The following is a 20101-nucleotide window of genomic DNA, read 5'->3' as shown; positions in this document are numbered from 1 at the left end:
TCAATAAGCACCTACTGCACACCAGCCACCATGTCAGGCGCTCTACACAGGCCGGGGCATCCAGGGGGCTCGTGCCGAGAGTGAGACCCTAGTCGCACTCGAGTCACCACGTCTGGAGCACGTGTTCCCGCCGGCTTCCCGGGACGGGTTTTCAGTTCGGGGTAACTGAAAGAGAAGGAGGCCCCTGTCTGAGCCAGCTGCCCTTGGCCATGATTGATGGCCTCTATTAACAGCATGCTGTAAACTGATCGAGCGCGGGGGGGCCAAGTGCTCCCCCCTCGCTGGACCCCCACCAGGGAACACTCTTCACCCCCCCAGCCTGCTGGCCCCAGCGTGAGGACAGCGTCAGAGAACCCTCCGCTGTGCTGAACCGCTCCTGAAGCCCAAGCCAGTCCACTAGCCCCTGGGGAGAAAGGCCCAAGCCCCGGGAAGCCGACTTCTTGTTGGGGGCGGGGGGCGGGGGGCGGGGCGGGCTGGTCAGGGAGGACATTCCAGAGCGACCCTGGCCGGCGGGTGTGTCCCTCGGGCAGGTCACAGGCCCTGTCTAGCCTCAGCGGCCTGGTGTGTCACAGGAGCCTCCTCCCCGCCGGGACCTTTACAGCGTCTCCCTCCCTCAGCATCTCTGAGACAAGGCCTGCGAATCAGAAGCCCTCACCCCAGGATAGCACCCCCACCTCCTCCCCTCCCATGAACAAGCAGGTAGCTGGGTGTCCTTCAAGTTAGTACAGACTTTGCAAAGGGAAAACAGCAGGCAAGCCAGAGGGGCGTGAGGGTCCCAGGCAGAGGATGCCTCTCTACTCTGGACAGATGGGCTTTAACTTTCCAAACTCAGTGGGGTTTCCTTCCTCCTTCCAAGGCAGTGAGATGCAATGGGTTTGGTTTCACCCATTGAACAGGTGGGAAAACTGAGTCCAGAGAGAGGCTGCGATCTAGAGTAGGAGCAGCCCCCACCCCCAAGGCTCAGTCCCACGGTGGTCCTCAAGCTGAACCCACCCCACCCCTGCCCCATCCCTCCAGCTATGAGAGGTACATAGGGAGGAGCGATGATGGTTAAAAGCGGTGGATGAGTGTCTCCTTGGACCCCCTGGAGCGGTGACCTCAGGGCTCAGAAAGTCAGGCTGGTGCCAGAGCCCTTGGCCAGCGGCCCCGCAGTGCCCTGCTGCTTCCTGCCCCGAGTCTCTGCTTCCAGCTGCCCTCTTGGGTGGGCCGGGGGCTGGCGCTGGAGTTAGGACCCCCACGGAACCACGCCGGCCACCCCGTGGCTCCAGGAAAGGGAGGAGACCTCCCCCCCCAGTTTTATCCCCTTCGTCTGCCAGACCCAGGCCCGGGGCCCAGCCAGGAAGGTCCAGGGCTGGGCAGCAGCTACAGGGCGGGCCCGGGGACCTGTCACATTTTTTGGGGGTTAATTACCACTGCTTGGAATCTGAGCTGCGCCAGTCTGGGCACAACAAGCCTTGTGGCCGAGTAGGGGCCCTCAGTCTTTCTCAGGTGACAGCTGCCTGTCTGGGACAGAACTGTCCTCATTCTGGGGGCGCCACCTCCCTGGGGGACCCCAGTTGTCTGGTCGTGAGCAGGGCCTTGCAGGTGGAGGGTGGAGATCGGACCGTCGAGGTGTGAAGTGGCCCATGGGTGGCACGGGGGCTACGCAAGGGTAGCGGGGGCCCAGGCCAGAAGGGCGTCCTTCTGGGCCGGCCAGCCCGTCCAGCCCCGGGCGCGGCACTTGCCCTTTGCGTCTGAAGGGGCAAGCATGTAACCTTTCCATTTTTGCACTGGCTTAAAGAGCCTCGGAGCCCAGAGCAGTGCTGGACGCTCGGCAGGCACCCGACACCGCCATGGATGGCGCGTCCACCCACCCACCTGTCCCCCAGGGGAGTCGTATGCCCAGCACTTTGGCACCTCCAGCCCCCGCCCCCCCGGGGGTGAGGGCGTGTCACATGTGCTGTTGATGAAAGCGAAGCATCCAGGATGCGTTTTCACTTCTAAAGATAAGCTAGAGCCTGCTGGGGAGATTCCTGATGAGACGTGTCACATACTCATTCTCTCAGCACCGAGGTGTCACCCTGAGACGAGAGAGGAGGGTGGCGTGCGCGGGGACCCCGGCTGCCGCTTCCCCTCCCCGGGAGAGGCAGCCCGCCCCTATTTGTCTGCAATGCCCTGTGTGCTGATTACTCCAGCCCAGGCTACTGTTCTGTCTCCAGAGGTCCACCCACCCTGACACTGTTGGTTGAGAAGTTTATCTTTCCTCCATTGCTTTTGCACTTTTGTCGAAAATCGGTCACATAGATTTGCATGGACCTATTCCCGGGTCTTCTGTTCTGTTTCATTGATCTATGCATCCATTCCTCCACCAACAGCACACGGTCTTGATTACTGGGGCTTTTAGGAAGGATCCTGGTGTGTAGCAGATGCTTGAGAAATGGTCTTTATCGTTCGTTCATTCATCAGATATAAGTATAAACATCTCTATGAATAGAACTGCTGATATTCTTTCTATTTCACTTGCAGGAAAATGTAGCTTATCCAGAGGCCAAAATTTTAGGAACCCAAGGTTCTCTGAGTCCTAGAAATGACTATCAAAAATGTCTCTGCATTTAAAGAACCAAAAAGTGTGCATGTCGAATTTAATTTACAGAAAAGTGGATTCCAAATGGTAGAGTCCGATCTGCTGATACTCAGGAAAAGCACCCAGGAGTTACTGGAGCAGCCTTTCCCAAAGTATGTTCCTTGGTACATGAGTCTTTAAAGATGCTTCTCAAAAAAAAATTTATTGTCAAAATGTTGGGGAAATATTATACACAACTGTATGTATTTTTAAAGGGATTCACAATGTGTGTTATCACACTGAAGCATTCTAAAACCCTGCAGTAAAATCCATTTGTGCAATTTGCTTTAAACTAAGGTTTCCCAAGGAGCTTCCCAAGGGGCCTCCCAGTGGTAAAGAATCCCCTCGCCAATGCAGGAGACGTAAGAGACATGGTTCAATCCCTGGGTCGGGAAGATCCCCTGGAGGAGAAAATGGCCACCCACTCCAGTATTCTTGCTGGGAAAATCCCATGGACAGAGGAGCTGGGCGGGTTATAGCCCACAGGGTTGCAGAGTCGGAGAAGTCGGAGACGACTGACCACGCAAGGCTTCCCAAACTAACTTATTCATAGAAACCACATTTCTCCACCTCCCCTCCCCCCCAGTAACATCCCATGACATTCCTGGGAACATATTTTGAAAAACACTATCACAGGGGGTTGCCAGAAAGCCCACAGCATGTTAGGAGTCTGGGGCTTGTGATCTGAGGGCCCAGGGCATTCCCAAGGCTCTCCTGGGGAGATCAGACTGTTTTTCTAGCAATTCTAAGAGGGGATTTGCCTTGCTCACCCTCATTCCACTGCAAGCGCACCGCGCTCTTTCCCAGAGGGCGGGTGACATGTGATCTCACAAGGGGCTGAGTGCAGGAGTACATGTGTGAACCCAGCTGTCTCCTACTGAACCAGACGTGGAGGAGGTTTACCAAAAAATGTCAGACAGTGCCACTCTTCTCACTTGACTTTTTTCCTTTTGGAAAATGTAAGTTTTTAGAAAGCTGTTTACTGATTTTGTTATTCCTTTTGGCTGCGCTGGATCTTCGTTGCCGTGTGCAGGCTTTCTCCAGCTACAGCCGGGGCTGCGCTCTGCGGACGGGCACAGGCTCTAGGCGCGCAGGCTTCAGAGGCTACAGCTCACGGCCTCAGCAGCTGCAGCGTGGGTTCAGCAGGTGTGGCGCTCAGGCTCCAGAGCTCGGGCTCAGCAGCTGCGGTGCATGGGCAGAGCTGCCCCACAGGATGTAAAATCTTCCCGGACCAGGGACCAGGAGCCTGTGTCTCCTGTGTTGGCAGGAGATTCACAGCCACTGGCCCACCAGAGAAGTCCTATCACTGTCCCTTTAAAACAAATACGTGTGAAATTTGTCGTAATTTTAATGCTATAAATATTGATAGATATGACCATATACACAAAGCTTTTTGGGGTCCTCAATAATTTTGAAGAGTGTAAAGGGGACGTGAAAATGGGGAAGACACTCCTGTATCCCTTACTGTACTCAGCCATTTAAACCAACACTTCTGTTACCAGATGTGTGGGTTTCCACAAAGCAAGCAATTCCTCAATGCCCACTGGGTGTCTGATGCTAACTGGGATTAGTGCAGACTCACAGGCTCAGGACGTGAGCCCACAAGGTGGACTCATCTCCCCCAACTTCAAAGCCAGTAACGAGTCCTGGTGGTCCTTGTGCTTCTGACTCATGGGTGTAGACAAGGTGTTTTTCCAGGGCCTAAACTGTCCCTCTTGCCCCCAGGTGACAGGCATTCTCTCTCTGCCCCAGCCTGCTCCCCAGAGCAGCCACTCTGACCTCCAGAATGGGCTGAGGTCTCCTTTGAGAGAGCCCCCACTGTTCCAAGTGCTTAGACAGGTGGACTCATTATACTGTGAAAGGAGGCCACTTCATGCACATGTCATGGATGTGGAAACAGAGGCTCCCTAAAGGATAAGCCAAACACCCCAATGCCCCCCCTCCTAACCAGGAAGGGAAGAACTAGGATTGGGTGCCTCCCGCCGGTCCTCCTGCTGGGAGGATTTAAAATTATATCTAATTCCGGACACAGGGACCCTGCAGGTGCTGAGGATACAGGGAGGGACGCCCATCATCAGGAAGAACCATCACAAACCAAACGAACCCCACAGGAAACGCCCACCCCGTCCACAGTGCCCGCAGAAAGCTGGGGCAGACCACTTCAGGCCGCCTGACCCAGCAGGCCCCCATGCAGGCCGCATTAAGCATCCCCGGCCCCCCCCTCCCCACTCTGGAATCCCCAAATAGGGACTGAAAGGGTCTTTGCACCCAACCAAAGCATTTCGCAGACAAGGAAGTTGAGGGGGGAGTGTCTTCCAGGTTCACACCACTTCTTGGTGGATGAGCAGGGCCAAAGCCCAGGTGTCCACACCGGGGGCGGCGTCCCAGACTGGGAGAACGCCTCTTTCCTTTGCTGCTGGACCGAGCTCAACCCTGCCCCTCAGCGGCCCAGAAGTCCACCGCCCACCCTCACCTCCCGCACACCCTGCCCCTGCCTGCGGGGTCCAGAACCCGCACAGGGCAGGGGACAAGACTGGGGGCTGCGGGGCGCACCCTTCGCGGGTGCAGCCCCCCCTCGCCGCCCTGGTCCCTCCTCCTGCGGGAGGAGGAAGGGGTGGGCCGCCTCTGCAGCAAAGATGCGACTCAAGCAACATTCCCGGATTGTGAGTGCGGAGACAGCCCTTGAATCTGCTTTTATTGTTGTTGTTTATCAAGCCCTTTCTCTATAAAACGGCAAGACTGAACAGCCCAGAACCTTTCCAGAACCTCGGCTTTTAAATACTGCAAGGGACGACCTCGGCGGTGGAACTCTGCTGCCGCAAGGAGGCCAGTCCCCTCCCGCTGCTCTTTCGCTTGGCCGACGCTCCCTTTTCCTGTTTGGTCGGGTTGAGAAATGCCTCCCTCTCCCTTGCGCGGAGCCTCGGCGCCGCGGCGGAGGCGGGCCATGTTGCCTTGGAGACAGCCAGGTAGTGTTGAGCGGTCGCCCCCGCAGCCAATAGAAGAGTGAGGGGCGGGGCCAGCCGAGTCTTGTGCCGCCGCGGCGGGGCTTGCAGGTTAGCAGGGGCGCGTTGGGGGAGGGGTCGCAGGGGCCGCGGGGTCGCTGGGGTCCTGGGGTCCCTGGGGTCCCGGGGTCCCTGGGGTTCCGGATCCGCGGCCTGGTCGTGGGATCGGGGCTCGGAGACTCAGAGCCCCAGGGTCTTCTCCGCCCTGGGGGAGGAGCCGCGGGCGGCGATGGGGGGGGCGGGGAGACGCGAGGCAGGGGTCGCCCGCCAGCCTGGTCCCGGAGACCCGAGGCCCTCCCTCCCGCCCAGGAGGCCCCGCCGCCGAGCCCGCCCGGTGGGCAGTGGGAGACCGAGGCCCGGGCGAGAGGGAAGCGCCTGAGCGGCCGGGCTTGGCAGGCCCAGGACCCCAGGCCCAGCCCCCGCCCTCTTCCGTGCCGGAGCAGGCCGGTTCGCTCCGGGGCCGAGGGTGCCGAGTGTTCATCCGCCCCTTCGCCGCCCGCGTATTTCTTTTCCAGGTGGGGGATCTTGCCGGCCCCGTGAAGGCCCGAGAAGCATGAAGCTCCTGTGTGTGTTGGCCGTGGTCGGAAGTCTGCTGGTGCCCCCAGCCCAAGCCAACAAGGTGCGGCGCCCATGCACAGCCAACCTTGCCTGCGCCCCGGCGTCCCGGAGGAGGGTGGAAGGGCTGCTGCCCCAGCCCGGCCCCTCGGCGCCGCGCGGGCCGTGCCGCGGTGGGGGAGTGCTCTCTCGGGCCTAGGCTGCAGGCCCTTGGGGAGGGGTGGTCTGCGGGGCCCACCTCTGGATCTGAAACGCACAAGGTGGAGTTCCAGCCAGGGTCCTGTGTTTGGGCACGTTGTCTAGGCTCTCCGTACCTTCCTTTGCTCTTGGAGGCCTATGGGCTGGCACCGCTGTACAGGGAGCTTCCAGTCGCCTAAGGAGTAGGTGTAATGTAAGGAGTGTGAAGTTTGTGCAGGGGCAGGTTTCTGGGTGGAGAGGCCCCACCTCTGAGCAGGGATTGGAGATCACTTTCATTCTTTAGGGTTCATGGCCTGGAGCTGGGTTTGAGTAGGTCTCTGGAATTTGAGATTGTGAAAATCACTGAGGCTTTTAATCTGAGTCTGTGGTTTGCTTCCAGTTCCTCTGGTCAATTCCTAACTGGAATGAAAATTCTGTGTTGTCTCTGACCTGTTCCAGATAGGGAGAACTTCCAGAGGGTTTGCTAGAGTGTTTCCACGGATACATCTGCTTTTTGGGGTCCACCCCAGCCTTCCCCTTCCCTCCCTGATCCTTACCTAAGAAGTTGGAGGTGGGGTGGGGAGAAGAGGCCAGCCACTAAGGCTGCTGGACCCCGGTACACACAGGTGTGAGGGCCTGGGCAAAGGGCTGCCACCTTGCTTGCCCCTCCCCGAAGCGGTGAGTATCATTTGCAGCCCCAGACAGTTTCTTGAGGACCCTGTGGTGTAGCAGCCTTCCTCCAGATGTCACTCCTGCTGAACCCGGGCCTGGGAGAAGGTCAGGAGCATTCATGCGGTCACTTTACGGAAGAGGGAACTGAAGGTTGAGAGTCTTGCTAGAACTTGAAGCCAGCGGCCCTTCCCACCTGACCCGCGACTTCTCTTGCAGAGTTCTGAAGATATTCGTTGTAAATGCATCTGTCCACCGTATAGGAACATCAGCGGGCACATTTACAACCAGAATGTGTCACAGAAGGACTGGTAAGGCGTTGCCCAGGCTGGCCCTTGAGGTTGTGGGTGCTGACTGGGCCTTGTGGACCCCCAGAGGATGACCTCGCTTCCCCATTTCCACGGAGAGCCTTACAAAAGAATGTTTTGTCCCTGGTCACACATTCGATTGGAAATAAGATCCAGAAGTCTATAAGTCTAGCTGAGGGGTTCCTGGCCCGAGGAGTGGATTTTGCTTTGATTTGGGTGGGTGTTCACGTCTGCAGAATGGTAACGTTGGGAGAGAGAGGTTTTAGGGTCGCATATGGTGGGAGTTTTCTCGAAGCTCTGTTAGCTGTGTTCTTCGGTGCCAATGTCGTAACCACCTTGGGAGGCAGTGCTCGTATTCTAACTTTAGAGAGGAGGCTCAGAGAGCATGTCCGTTCTACTCCTGGAGTCTCGAACCCACTTCCGAATGCCTCACTTCAAGAGAGGGAAATCAGTGAGCATTCATTCAGAGAAAGGAGGCCCACTTGTTGAAGGGAGGTTTCAGCATGCTGTCCTGGGAAGAGTGGTTTAAGGAACTGTAGGAAAGGAGAGGCCTTCGGGGCACAGGTATCTGAAAGGGCGGGGGTGGGCGTGGTGAGCTGGGGGGAGCCTCTGTGTGATGCGTCAGGACTGGGTCAGTGAGGCAAGCGCCAGGGGACCAGATTTCAGTATGGTGTGAGGGGCCTCAGCCGGGCTGTGTCAGGAGCCGGGGCGCCTCGTCCTGAGGGCTCTGAGCACAGGGGCCTGGGCCAGGTCCCCATGGATGGGGTACACTCACATGGGGGGGCGGCCCAGGACCCCCAGGGGGCTTTGAGAAAATGAAGAGTACCAGCACCCCCTCCCTTGAGATTTTTGGGTTCTTGTTGTTCCCAGCTTTACTGAGATAAATCAGACATACGACGTCATGTATGGTTTCGACGGATGGGGACTTGATACACACATATCGTGGAGTGAGGTTAGATAACGCCTCCATTGCCTTGCAGGGTTGCCGTGGGGGGGGTGGGGGGAGGTAGATCATTTAGGATCTACTCTCTTAGCAGCTCTCCCGTGCATATAATACAGTGTTGTTAACTGTAGTCACCGCGCTGGACAGTTGATCCCCCTCTTCCACCCCCCACCCGCAAAAGATTTGGATTCAGTGACTGTGGCTGTGGGGGGTGAGGCATCGCAACCGTGGCGCAGTGCCGTGGCGCAGAGAGTGCGTGGGGATCTGAACCCATCCCGCCAGTCCTGAGTCGCCGGTGTGTGATTTTCTGAGGCCCATTCTGGCCAGATGCAGACCCTGGATCTAGCCTGCCCGCCTTCAAACACAGCTCTGCTCCTTGTTCACTGGGAAACTGGTTACTTAGCCCCCAGTTTACTCCGTTTCCTCGTCTGTAAAGCGGCGGTGGTATTTTGAGTGTTAAAGGAGAGTGTGCGGGGGGCTGTACGCATGCTTGGCGGTGCCTGTACAAGTATAGCATTGAGAACGACTCCTGGCGCGTGGTGAGTGCTCTGCAAATGCTGGCGATGGAGACGCACGCTGTGGCAGTCTGAGCAGGTAGAGGCGAGTTTCCAGACAGAGGGTATTGTAGAAAGGAGTGTTTATTAAGCGCAAAGAGCAGAGATGATGGGGGCACTGCAAGTATAGTGGGCCAGCCTTCTGACACACCAGGGAGAGGCGATGCCTTTTGTGGGTGGTCGTCATTGTTGTTAAGTCGCTAAGTCATGTCCAGCTCTGTGACCCCATGGGCGATAGCCCACTAGGCTTTTCTGTCCATGGGATTCTCCAGGCAAGAATACTGGAGTGGGTCGTCATTTCCTTCCCCAGGGAATCTTCCCAACCCAGGGATCAAACCTGGGTATCCTGCATTGTAGGCAGATTCTTCTTTGTCTGAGCAAATGACATCAGGAATAAATGGATAGACTGCCCCAACCTGACACCAGGTAATAAGGCTACATCCCTCAGGCCCTGGGATGAGAGTAAGGCTTGAAAACACAAGGGTGAATTCCCCTGGAGGACAGGGTCCTACCTGGACCTCTCAGGCTGCGGTTCATCTTCCTAAGAAGTCAGTGTTAGGGGGCTCCAGTTCCATGAAGGCTGGTGGGTGGAAACATGCTGGGACATTAGACCCCAGGGTTCTGGGGCCCCGTGACCCTGGGCTGTCACGAGCGGAGCCATCACAGGCTGCCCGGAGTCCCTTCGGGAGGAGTGGGGCCTGGGCCTGGGCCCCTCGACCCCTGTGCCAGGGCCAGAGGAGCCCAGCTGTGTCCTCAGGCCCTCCCATGGGCCCCTCCGCCACAGGGGGATGCCTGTGCGCTCCCCTGGTTGAGCAGGTGAAGCCTGGGCGTCTGCGCTGTGCAGGCCTGTTCCTGTGTTGCTGGCGCTCTGCCATCTTGTGGGGGTTCCCGTCCCTGCAAGGGGCAGAGACCCCGACACCTTCGCCCTGAGGGTGGGTCAGTCCCGGAGCAGCAACTCACCTGAGAAGCTGGCTAGGGCAAGTCTCCCATATTTCTAAAGAGAACCTTTTTTCAAACAAATCTGTTTTGGAAACACTGTGTAAAAGCAGTCAGGACTGCCCTCCCTCCAGCCTCCTGCACGGAGGGCCCTAGGGTGCCCCAGGGAGCATAGTTCAGCCTGCTCTGTCTGTGAGGACCCCAGGCCCAGAGAAGTTATGCACATCGCCTGCAGGAAACAGAGCCTTCAACCAGCTCGCCCTCTGTGACCCTCTCCCCTAAGGCATTGTAACTGTTCCCCCTAAAGGGACATGTCACGGATTCACCAGTTCTCTGGGGGAGAACACATGCCTTGTGGGGAACCCATAAATCCTACTGACCTGCCAGAGTGACCTCCCAGACCCAGGGAGGAAGCCGGGCCTGGTAGGCTGGCCTCTGAGATGAGAGGTCCCAGGAGTGATGACCCAGTGCCGGGAGTGGGCATGACCCTGTCTGTCTGTCGGCCCCTCCCTCGGTGCTGTGTTGAGTTAAGAGCAGGGAGCCACATGCCCAGCATGAGAGCTGGAGTCACGAGGGGTTCAGGTAAAATCACACCACATACTGGACTCTAAGGGGACAGGGGCAATGGAGGACATGCCATCCCACACTGTTGGTGCCTCTGCCAGAAACCCAGCCCCAGCCTAAGGGGCCCTGGGCAGTTCAGGACAGGCTGATCGATTTCAAGGATTCAGGTCAGAGCTGGAAGGGAGGGCCTAGAGGGTCATCTGGCCCTGCCCCTGCAGCTCCCTGGAAGGGTCAGGCCGGGGCACAGTCACGGTCGGCAGGGCCCCTGGCTGAGACAGCAGTGGGAGGGGGTGGGGAAGTGGGGTTCAGAGACCTGGAAGGAGGCCAAGTCACGGGTGGGCAGTTGGGTGACCTCATGGGTCAGCTGTGGCTCCTGGTCTGATCTGGTCAGAGGAGGGGCTAGTGGGGGCACTGTCTGCAGCAGGGACAGGTCTTGGACCCTCGGGACTGGAGGTGGGGGGCGGTGGAGTTTATGCCAGTGGGACCCTCACCCGGTGAGTCACGGAGGACAAGGGCCCTGAGGCTGTGGGTTGGGAAAGGGGTTCTGCCCTCCCTGGGGAACCCTCCCTCCCACCCTGCGCCTGGCCCCCCACAGCCCTCTGTCTGTTGCAGCAACTGCCTGCACGTGGTGGAGCCCATGCCAGTGCCCGGCCACGACGTGGAGGCCTACTGCCTGCTGTGCGAGTGCAAGTACGAGGAGCGGAGCACCACCACCATCAAGGTGCCCGCCCCGGCCCCGCCCCCGCGCAGCCCGCCCCGCCCCGCGCAGGCCCCGCCCCTACACGACTGTGGCCCCGCCCACTCCTTGTGGCCCGGCTCCTGCACAGCCGCCGCCCTGACCCCCCAGCTTCTCGCTTCCTTCTGGAGCCTCATCCCGTTTCGGAGCCGCTCTCCCCTCTGTCACCACCGCAGTTGCAGGGGATCCTGGGAGAGGGGCTGGAGATCCCTCCCTCTAATTTTCCCTTTCCTCCTTCCCTCCTGCCGTTTGCTCAGCGGACAGTTTCAGGGTTCCTGTTGTGCCCCGGGCACCATGAGCCGTACTGGGAGGGGAGTTAGCCGCCCTCCGGAGCCCCCAGTCTGGTTAAGCTTCCAGAGCAACAACAAAGCCGCAGGCCTGGCAGGACAGGTTCCAGACGCCCCCTTTATGGCCCCTGAACCCTGTTCCTGTGGGTCACTGGGTGAACTCAGCAGAGCTGGTGCGAGGCTGGGAGAGGCCTGGCCCCTGGCCCCTGCCTCTGCTCCAGGCAGACTGTCTCCTCCTGCTCCACCCCTACCGTGGTGAGCCAGGCTGTGCTTGCTGGTTGCCAGTATAAGCACCTCCTGGTCCAGCCAACCCTTAAGCATATTTCTGTGTGTGCCTGAAGGGTCTGGAAATAACAGTGTCAGGAAAGAACCCTCAGGAATTTGGCAGCACCGCTGAGCCCTCCTCGTCTGTCACCTTGGTGCTGCCAGAGGACCCGTGGTTCTCACAGGGTCCCCCTCCATCGAGGGCACGGTCTGTGAAGGTGGGATGTGTCGTCTCTCCACGTCCGAGGTCTCCTGGCCTATCTGCAGGCGATGATTACACACCCTGCTGCCTCCCGGAATGCGTGCCTCGGGGCTGCAGGGCCCCAGGGGCGGGCAGCCCGCACAGCTTTGCGTGCGCACCGTCCTGGTGCCCCGGCCCCTCCCGTGTGGGAGGCCGTACGGCCCGCGGTCCGCAGGGCAGCTGGGCCTCTTCTGCACGCAGGTCATCATCGTCATCTACCTGTCGGTGGTGGGCGCCCTCCTGCTCTACATGGGCTTCCTGATGCTGGTGGACCCTCTGATCCGGAAGCCGGACGCCTACACCGAGCGGCTGCGCAACGAGGAGAGTGAGGTACGGGCTCTGCCGGCCCCGCCCCCTCGCAGCCTCCCGGGCCCCGTTCACTCTTCTCCACGCAGTGTTCTCCCTTCTGCAGTGTTTCCTCGGGGAGGGCTGCCCTTTGCCCTCGCGGGCGCAGCGGGCAGCCCTGAGCTCCGCTGACCTGGCGTCAGGCAGCCTCGGCGCACTGGCAGAGAGGGGCAGTGAGCTCGCCCGCATGCGGTCGCTCAGGCCTGGCGTCCAGCTGACAGTGGGCCTGGAGCGGGCTCCCAGAGAGTCAGCAGAGCCCAGGGCGCAGAGGCCTGGCAGCTCTTCGTGGGTGTGGGGCCAGGGCACGCCAGGTGCAGGGCTCTGACGAGGTCGGGGGCTCCTGGCCCGTTCTCCTGGGGCGCGCCCCTCAGGCCTACATAGCCCCACCTGTGCCCAAGACGGGTGAGGGAGGAGCCTCAGCGTCAACAGGGGGCGGGGCTCAGGACGCCTCAGGCCCTGGGGTCGGGCTGCCATGGGCTGCCTGCTGCTTCGGGAGACGCTTCTGCGTTCCTCCGGGGGGTACAGGGCCATGCATCCCCAGGGAGCTGTACCAGGGACATCTGGTGGTGGAGGGTCCCACTGAGTCTGGGGAGTTAGTGGAAAACATGGAAAGATGTTTAGCATGAAAGAAAAGCAAGTCCAGGCTAAAGAAGGTGCATGAGAGCCTTCCTCCAGGGTGTTGCATGGAGCTTGGCCTCAGCCTGGTTTACGTAAAACCAGGGCAGAAGGACCAGATCCAGGAGGTTCGTGCCAGGTCAGAGGGCCTCCTCTCGCAGAGACGGGTGAGCCGGGGTGGGGGGCTCCGGTGACGGGGTGAGTGGTCACTTGGGGCACCAGGCTTAGGCTGCCCCGCCACCGGCCTGCCCCCCTTGAGAGCATTCCATGCAGTGTGTGCCCGGAGCAGGAAAGGGCAGGTCCCCACCCAGAAGGTCCGGGGCTGGGACCTCAGGGTGAGGCTCCCTGCCGGGTGGGGCCCTGGTGAGTCCTTGGGCCTCCTGGCTCCTCCAGGGTGCACACCCCCAGCCTCCTGCTGACACGTGCTTAGCAAGGTGGAGCCAGGCCGGGAGGTGGCGGAGCTGGCAGTTGGGTGGTCCGCGTCCAGGAGGAAGCCTTGAGAGCCTACCTGGTGATTAATGCGCGGTAATAGCAGCTCTGCTGGGGAGGAGCCCGCGGCTGAGCACTCGGCGATTAGGGGGAGGCGGTAATTGCAGTCCTGGCCGGGGAGCGGCTGAGAGATGGGCGATGATTACACACCCTGCTGCCTCCCGGAATGCGTGCCTCGGGGCTGCAGGGCCCCAGGGGCGGGCAGCCCGCACAGCTCTGTGTGCGCCCTGTCCTGGTGCCCCGGCCCCTCCTGGCCCCTCCTGTCCCCTTTCTCTTCCTCCCGCTGGGCCTGGGTCTGCAGGTGCCCGTGTGGGCGCACAGACCTCGGGCTGAGCCCAGTGGGGTTGCAGGATGGATGTTAGGGGATGGGCGTGGGGGAGCCGGGTGCCTGGGGGGCTCCTGACAGGCAGGAGGTGGGGACCTCCTCTTCTCTGGGTATCAGTTGGCGAGGGCTTCCTGGCAGTGGGGCTCCGGGGTGGGGTGCTCGAGTGCTGAAGGTGCTGGGGCTGAGTGAGTGGGTATGGGGGTGTCTCCCGCTATGCAGTGCACGTAGGCTTGGGGAGGAGGGCCTGCCAGGCTCAGGCTGTGTGTCCGGGTGACTGGGGTCTGAAGAGCATGCCCCTTGGAAGGATGGGGTCCCCCTGACGCTGGGAGCCAGGCTTCATCCCAAGAGGAAGAAAGGCTCTAGGCCTGGGCAACTCAGTGACCTTGGGGCGAAGGCCCCTCGCCCCCACTCTGGGAGTCAGGGGTCAAAGGTGAGATGGGCAGGTCCATCACATCCCAGGATGAGTGCCCCTTGGTTGGGTGCCCCATTTCTGTAGCCGGGAGCTCCTGCCCTGGGGCTCAAGGATGAGCAGGAAGGGGAGGCCTTGCCCACTGCCTGCAGGAGATGAAAGCCTTGCTGCCTTTGAAGGCGCCGGCGGGCCTCGGTGGGCCCGGCGCGGGCCGCTGCCTCCCCGAGATTCCAGCGGCATCCAGTAATCCCTGGGCTCAGACGCCCTTTGAAAGGAGGAAGCCATCCTGTTTGCTGGGCAGAGATGGCAAACAGGGGCGCGTCACATGTACAGTTTGGGCCCCTTTGAAGACAGGAGGGAGGGTTTCTGCACTCCGCAGTGTGGGCCTGAGCTTTGAGGGTCCCCTGAGATTGCAGCCTGTGGGGGGGTGAGGGGTGCGGCGGGGGAGGGAGAGGGGCTTGTGGAGGACGACCGTGCTGGCAGCCGGGGACCCCGGCCTCCAAGCAGCCCTCTGCTGGGCAGAGGGGAGCCCAAGATGGGCAGGGCGCTGGCCCGCTGAGCCCACTGGGGCAGGGCCAGTGGGCGCCTCGAACGGCTGTCAGCACCTCGCAGCCTGGCCGCTGGGGATGCATGCTGGGGTTGCGGTCATGGGTGGAGCCTGCTCTGCACAGGCCGTCCCGGGGTTTAACCCGGTCAGGTCTCCGAGTCTGAGCTCCTGCCCCAGCGTAGCCGCTGCAGTGCTCTGTGTGTCTCTGTTGGCATCTGCGCAGCCTTGAGGGGGAGACCCAACCCACCGTGTTGGGTGGTGGGGCCCCAGCACGAAGCAGCACCCTGACTGCTGGAGGGGAGGCCTGGCTGCGGGGGGTCACCGGGCACAGTGAGGCCAGAGACCCGGGGCCGGGAGGCCCGCCCGAGGGCTTGAGTGCGGGGCTCCGGACGTGTGGGTCCAGGTCTGCTGTGACCTTGGGCAGCAGGCACTTGGCCTCCGGAGCCGCGGACGGGCCAGTCTCCGAGCCTGGGGACGGTGCTGGTGACGCGCCACGGTGCGCAGGCACCTGGGACACCCGTCCTGCCGCCCACTTTCCTCCCGGTCAGCGGGGCTCCCCTCTCGCCCTCAGTGCCCAGACGCCCAGCTTTGGCGTGGTAGCACCCATCCGTCTGTCTTGCTCTGGGCGTCTCTAATTCCCACTAATCAGACTGTTTGCAACGGAAGTGCGGAGCTGCTCAGCTACAGCTCTCCCGCTTAGGAGCTGTTTGTCAAGACTTAACGTGAAGGAGAAACCGCGGTCTTGCGAAAATCCCACGGACAGAGGAGCCTGGAAGGGTGCAGTCCATGGGGTCGCTAAGAGTCAGACATGACTGAGCGACTTCACTTTCACTTTTCACTTTCCTCCATCGGAGGAGGAAATGGCACCCCACTCCAGTGTTCTTGCCTGGAGAACCCCAGGGAGCAGAGAGCTTGGTGAGCTACCGACTATGGGGTTGCACAGAGTCGGACACGACTGAAGCGACTTAGCAGCAGCAGCAGCTGGCTTAATGCCCCGCTCTTGGCTCCCTCTGCCCCCACCAGGACGGGACAGGGGAGCACCTGCTGTGAGGACAGCCTGCCCCGGCTCCCAGAAGGGACGCGAGGATGGGTGGGCAGGCAGGGTGAGGGTCTCTGGGCCCCCAGAGCCGGTGTGGCTCAGGCCTGGGGGGCCTGCCGCCTCTCATGGTGGCCTTCAGCAGCCCCTCCTCTAGACGCCCACATAGAGCCTGGTCCTGAGCCCGGAAGGAAGGGACCTGAACGGTGGCTGTCCCCGGCCGCTGCCTGGGGGCTCCCAGAGTGGGCCTCACGCTGGCGGTTGTCGCTGTGAATTGAGCACTTGCAGTCTGCCAGGCGCCGCTAACCACCGTGCTCATTGTCCCTGAGAAGACGTCCTGCAGCGCCGTCCGCCGCGGGGAGCAGGGTCGGAGGACGGTGGTGCTGGGCACTGGGCTCCCGTCAGAGCCCAGGCGCAGAGGCGGGTTTGAGTCCACGGCTGTGCTCCCACCCTGGACTGCCGGGAGCAGGAACACCGAGCTCCTGCGGGCTGCAGCTCAGGTGGCCGGTGCCGGTGTGTAACCGCCGTACCAGACGCCAGCGCGGCGAGTCCTGACCAGCGCCGGAGACAGGGCGCGGGGCAGGGAGTGTCTGCTGCCTCCCAGTGTCGTGTGAGGCTGTGTGTGTGTGTGTGCCCGCGCGCACACACGTCCGCACTGGATCACCTGGCGCGTGTGATCCCTGCCGATGGTTTAGTTGAGTTGAAGAAGACCAGCTTTATTAAGCTGGAGCTGGGGAGGTAAGGTCGCTTGTTAGGGACATGCAGCTGCTGAGTGGCTGTGGGCGGAGAGCGTGCCCCTTGGGGCCCAGGCCCAGAACCCAGGGGTCCTTAGATGCCGCCTGCTCGGCCCTACGGTCCCAGTCGTCGTCCAGCCAGGCTGAGTGCGCTTCCTCAGGGTCCGGGGCAGGGCTCGGGGGGCAGTGCCCATCTCCAGCTCCCCCGGGGCTGGCCCGCCAGCCTCACCCCTCCTGCTGGTGCTCAGCCTGCTGTCCCCTCACCGCCCACTCCCCACCCCCGTCCCCCGCCTGGCAGCTGCGTGGTGACAGAAGCCGTGCCAGCTCGGGGCATTAGCAGCAGAGTTGCATTTACTGGGCGGCTCTGGGCTTGGAGAGGTGTGCTAATCCCTTAAGAGATGTGTGGCAGGGGATGAGAGGCAGGCAGAGCTGGGGAGGAAATCCCCCGGGCTGTGGGCCTGGCCCTCGGCTCTAATTCCCCCAAAGATCAGCTTGGGTCCTGCAGGAAATGTGCGGGCTCTGGAGCCTCAGAGGCAGAGAGGTGGTAATTAGGGGACCGCGCTGCCTTTGACGACAGCCACAGCGTGAGGGCGGGGGTGGAGGCGCTCGGGGGGGCTCCGGAGGGCATGCAGGGCGGGCCCCCCACGCCGCCTCTGCCAGACACTCTGCTTCTGCGAGCGGGCTGGGGTCCCGGCCCCGCAGAGCGGTCCGGGGGTCTCCCTGCTGTCCCTGGCCAGCACGGCCGGGGTGTCCTGCAGCCTGGTCCCAGCCACCGGGCCATGTGTGTGCGTTTCCTCACACGACAAGCTGATTGAGCCTGTGCTGACCAGGTGGGCCTGAGGCTGAGTCTCTGTGCTCCCCTCGAGGGTCAGGGATGCCTGGGGTGCAGCCGGGCCTGGCCCAAGCCCCGCTTCCCGGAGCCGTCGTGTGCCCCACAGCCATTGCCCCGTGCTGGCAGGGCCCTTGGGGAGGCCGGACTTGAGGGCCACTCTCCCCGTACCCCTTCCGTGTCGGGCGTTTGAAACCCCCTGCTCTCCTTCCCACGACAGGACGCCCGCTCTGCTGCTGCCGCCTTCGGGCCCCGGGCAAACACGGTCCTGGAGCGCGTGGAGGGCGCGCAGCAGCGGTGGAAGCTGCAGGTGCAGGAGCAGCGGAAGACCGTCTTCGACCGGCACAAGATGCTCAGCTAGGCGTGGCCCCAGCCTCCGGGGCCGGACGGAGACCGGCGCTCTCCCAGTTCTGTGCCACCCTCCGGGCCTCCCCCGGGTAGCTTCATTCTCTCCGTCTTTCGAAATGTCATGCTCAGCTGGGTGATCCTGAAGTGCGCTGGTTCCCCACTCGGGTGGTCTAGGGTGGAGGGGAGGGGACCACAGCCAGCCAGGGCCCTTGGGGCTGGAGCAGGCCTGTCTCCTGGCTGGGCCCTCCCCACCCCAGCCCACGCACCACCCTCCCGGCTCCAGACCCTGGGGGCTGGGTCATCGGGAGCTGCCTCCCGACCGGACCCCCCAGCCCTCAGGACGGCCCTGCCAGGAGGGCTGGGTGCTCAACCCACTGGTCCTCAGGGCCCCTGGTTGTGTTCCGGCTTCTCCCCTCATCCTCTTCTCACATTGACAAGGGTGGGCAGAGTGCCCACTCTGCCTGGGCCCCTGCTCCCACCTCAGGAAGCCAGGCTGTCCCCCCCAACCCCATCCCTGCCCCACAGGCTGCAGTTGCTGAGCCATTGGTGGGACCACAGGACCCCGAGGCCACGCAGTGGCCCCCAGCCCCTGGGCCCTGGTCCTCAGATCGCCACTTGTCCCTGAGTTCCAGCGTCCCCGTGCATGGAGACCGCTGTCCTGTTACTTCCATCATTAAATTGTCTTTTTTTTCTCACTTTGTGGATTTCAAGAGATTCTGAGAGCTCAGTGTTTCACAGGCGGACCTGGGAGGGGCCTGGGCAGTGTCCTTGGTGGACCTGGGGCTGGATGGCCCTCGGGGCAGGGGTGGGGTGGCCGCTCCTCTCAGGCTGTGTCCCCGCAAGGAGCAGGGGTGGGCTGGCCCAGGCACTCTCCCGAGTTCACATTTTGTCTTCCTGAGTCTCCTGAGTGAACAGCATCTGATGTCACCTTATAGATGCCGTGCCTGGCACTCACTGAGAAGCCGCTGTTCGCCGCTCAGTTGCTAAGTCACTGCGGCCCCATGGGCTGCAGCACCCCAGGCTCCTCTGTCTGCCACGTTTACCCAAATGAAAACCAGCTGGTGCTCGGGAGCGGCACCTGCAGGGGGTGCCGAGCTCCAGGAGAAGCTGCCAGCACCCCCGGGGCCGAGGCACTGCCACGCGTCCTGGACATGCAGAGAGGGGCGTGTCCGGCAGAAACAGGACCTGGAGGCCCATGGGATGTTTGAATTTACCCCCGTCGGGTCTGCCTGGGTCAGCGTCTTGAGCCTGGTGTGGAGCCCTGAGCCGGGGTCTTGGCGAGGTGGGTGTTCCAGTTGGCAGCGATGTACCCAAGCTCAGAGCCAAGTGCAGGTACCGAGGGGTGTGGGTGGGGCGACGTGTCAATGGGGCTGGCACTGGAAGCCAGTGAGGGATGCTCAGAGGGGCCGGTTTGACCAAGATCCTCGGCCAGCGGGAGGCTCCTGGCGGGTAAGCGGGAGGTGCACGCCCACAGGTCGTCCTTGTCCTCAGTTGGCCTGGTGCACGCTCGGTGCCGGCCAGGTCACGTGCTGCTTCACGGGCCTCAGTGAGTCTGAGAATTCTTCCACGACGGGGACGCTTTCCGTGGGGACAGGTTGGCAGACGGATGGGTCAGCTTATCAAGCATAACCTGTCCAGAAACTGGCGTCTCAGATTCCCAGATACCCTGTAACCCCACCGTGGGGGGACCTGGGTCCCCTGTGCCCCTGAGTCTCAGTTGAGTCCTTCAAGCGCTCTGGCCTGCCTTTGATGGTCTTAAAGGTTTGGTCTGTGGCAGGCAGCTGCTGTTGACTGTCAGGAAGCCCGATACATGAAAACATATGTTTAGGAGTGCGTCTTCACTTCCCCTGAGGACTCGGCCAGCAGCCCAGCCTCTCCATGTGCTTGGACTAAACACGCAAACTGCTGTCAGACGCCCTCCCCGATGTGCCTCGGTGGCCTGTGCGTGACCCCAGAGCAGGGTCCCCGACACCAGATGGAACTCTTCACTTCGTCTGTGAGATGAATTCCGGGGTGGTGTGCAGAAATCCTGTTTGTGTCCCATCAGACCTGCAGCCACACTGATCTGCGAGCAGCTGTTGCCACTTGGGACAGAGACGGACGGGTTGGGTTTGGCCCTGGGACCGAGCCTCGAGTGTGTGTGCACACTCAGTCGCTCCGTCGTGTCCGACTCTCTGTGACCCCATGGACTATAGTCAGCCAGGACCCTCTGTCCATGGGATTCTCCAGGCCAGAATACTGGAGTGAGTTGCCATGCCCACATCCAGGGGATCTTCCCAACCTAGGGATCAAACCCAGGCCTCCTGCATTGCAGGTGGATTCTTGACTTGCTGAGCCACCAGGGAGCCCTTGAATACTGCAGTGGGTAGCCTGTCCCTTCTGAGGCAGGTTCTTAGCCAGTATGGTTAGTCATCCCATACAGGACGGGGAGAGGGGGTGGAGAGGGAGGGGCCAGCCTGCTTCTGGGGCCCCTACCTCTGCTCCTCACCCAGGTCAGCCCCAGCGCCTTGGTTCTCTTGCTTCCTTACGTCCATTCTTACCCTGAAGCTCCCACTGTGGGTGTTCAGCCTGGCCTGTGTCCCCGGG

The 20101-nt window shown here is 61.5% G+C and overlaps 1 protein-coding gene across 1 annotated transcript; it reads left to right on the top strand.

Annotated features, from left to right (window-relative positions):
* Nucleotides 1–4925: 4925 nt before the first annotated feature.
* TMEM9 (transmembrane protein 9) lies at nucleotides 4926–18210 on the top strand. Its single transcript, XM_069545077.1, has 6 exons — nucleotides 4926–5655; nucleotides 6120–6223; nucleotides 7225–7316; nucleotides 10923–11031; nucleotides 12040–12168; nucleotides 17388–18210. The coding sequence occupies exons 2-6, from the start codon at nucleotides 6158–6160 to the stop codon at nucleotides 17526–17528; spliced, it is 537 nt and encodes a 178-aa protein (XP_069401178.1). The 5' UTR covers nucleotides 4926–5655; nucleotides 6120–6157; the 3' UTR covers nucleotides 17529–18210.
* The last annotated feature ends 1891 nt before the right edge of the window (nucleotides 18211–20101 follow it).

The sequence above is a fragment of the Ovis canadensis genome, chromosome 12 (assembly GCF_042477335.2).
Source record: "Ovis canadensis isolate MfBH-ARS-UI-01 breed Bighorn chromosome 12, ARS-UI_OviCan_v2, whole genome shotgun sequence".
Lineage (NCBI taxonomy): Eukaryota > Metazoa > Chordata > Mammalia > Artiodactyla > Bovidae > Ovis > Ovis canadensis.
The sequence above is the reverse complement of the archived record's forward strand: the minus strand, read 5'-3'. Positions and strand labels throughout refer to the sequence as shown.

Coding starts and splice junctions, on each gene's coding strand:
- TMEM9 (XM_069545077.1), top strand. CDS start 6,158: ATGAAGCTCCTGTGTGTGTTGGCCGTGGTCGGAAGTCTGCTGGTGCCC. Junction 7,317..10,922: donor AATGTGTCACAGAAGGACTG/GTAAGGCGTTGC, acceptor TGTCTGTTGCAG/CAACTGCCTGCACGTGGTGG. Junction 11,032..12,039: donor GGAGCACCACCACCATCAAG/GTGCCCGCCCCG, acceptor TTCTGCACGCAG/GTCATCATCGTCATCTACCT.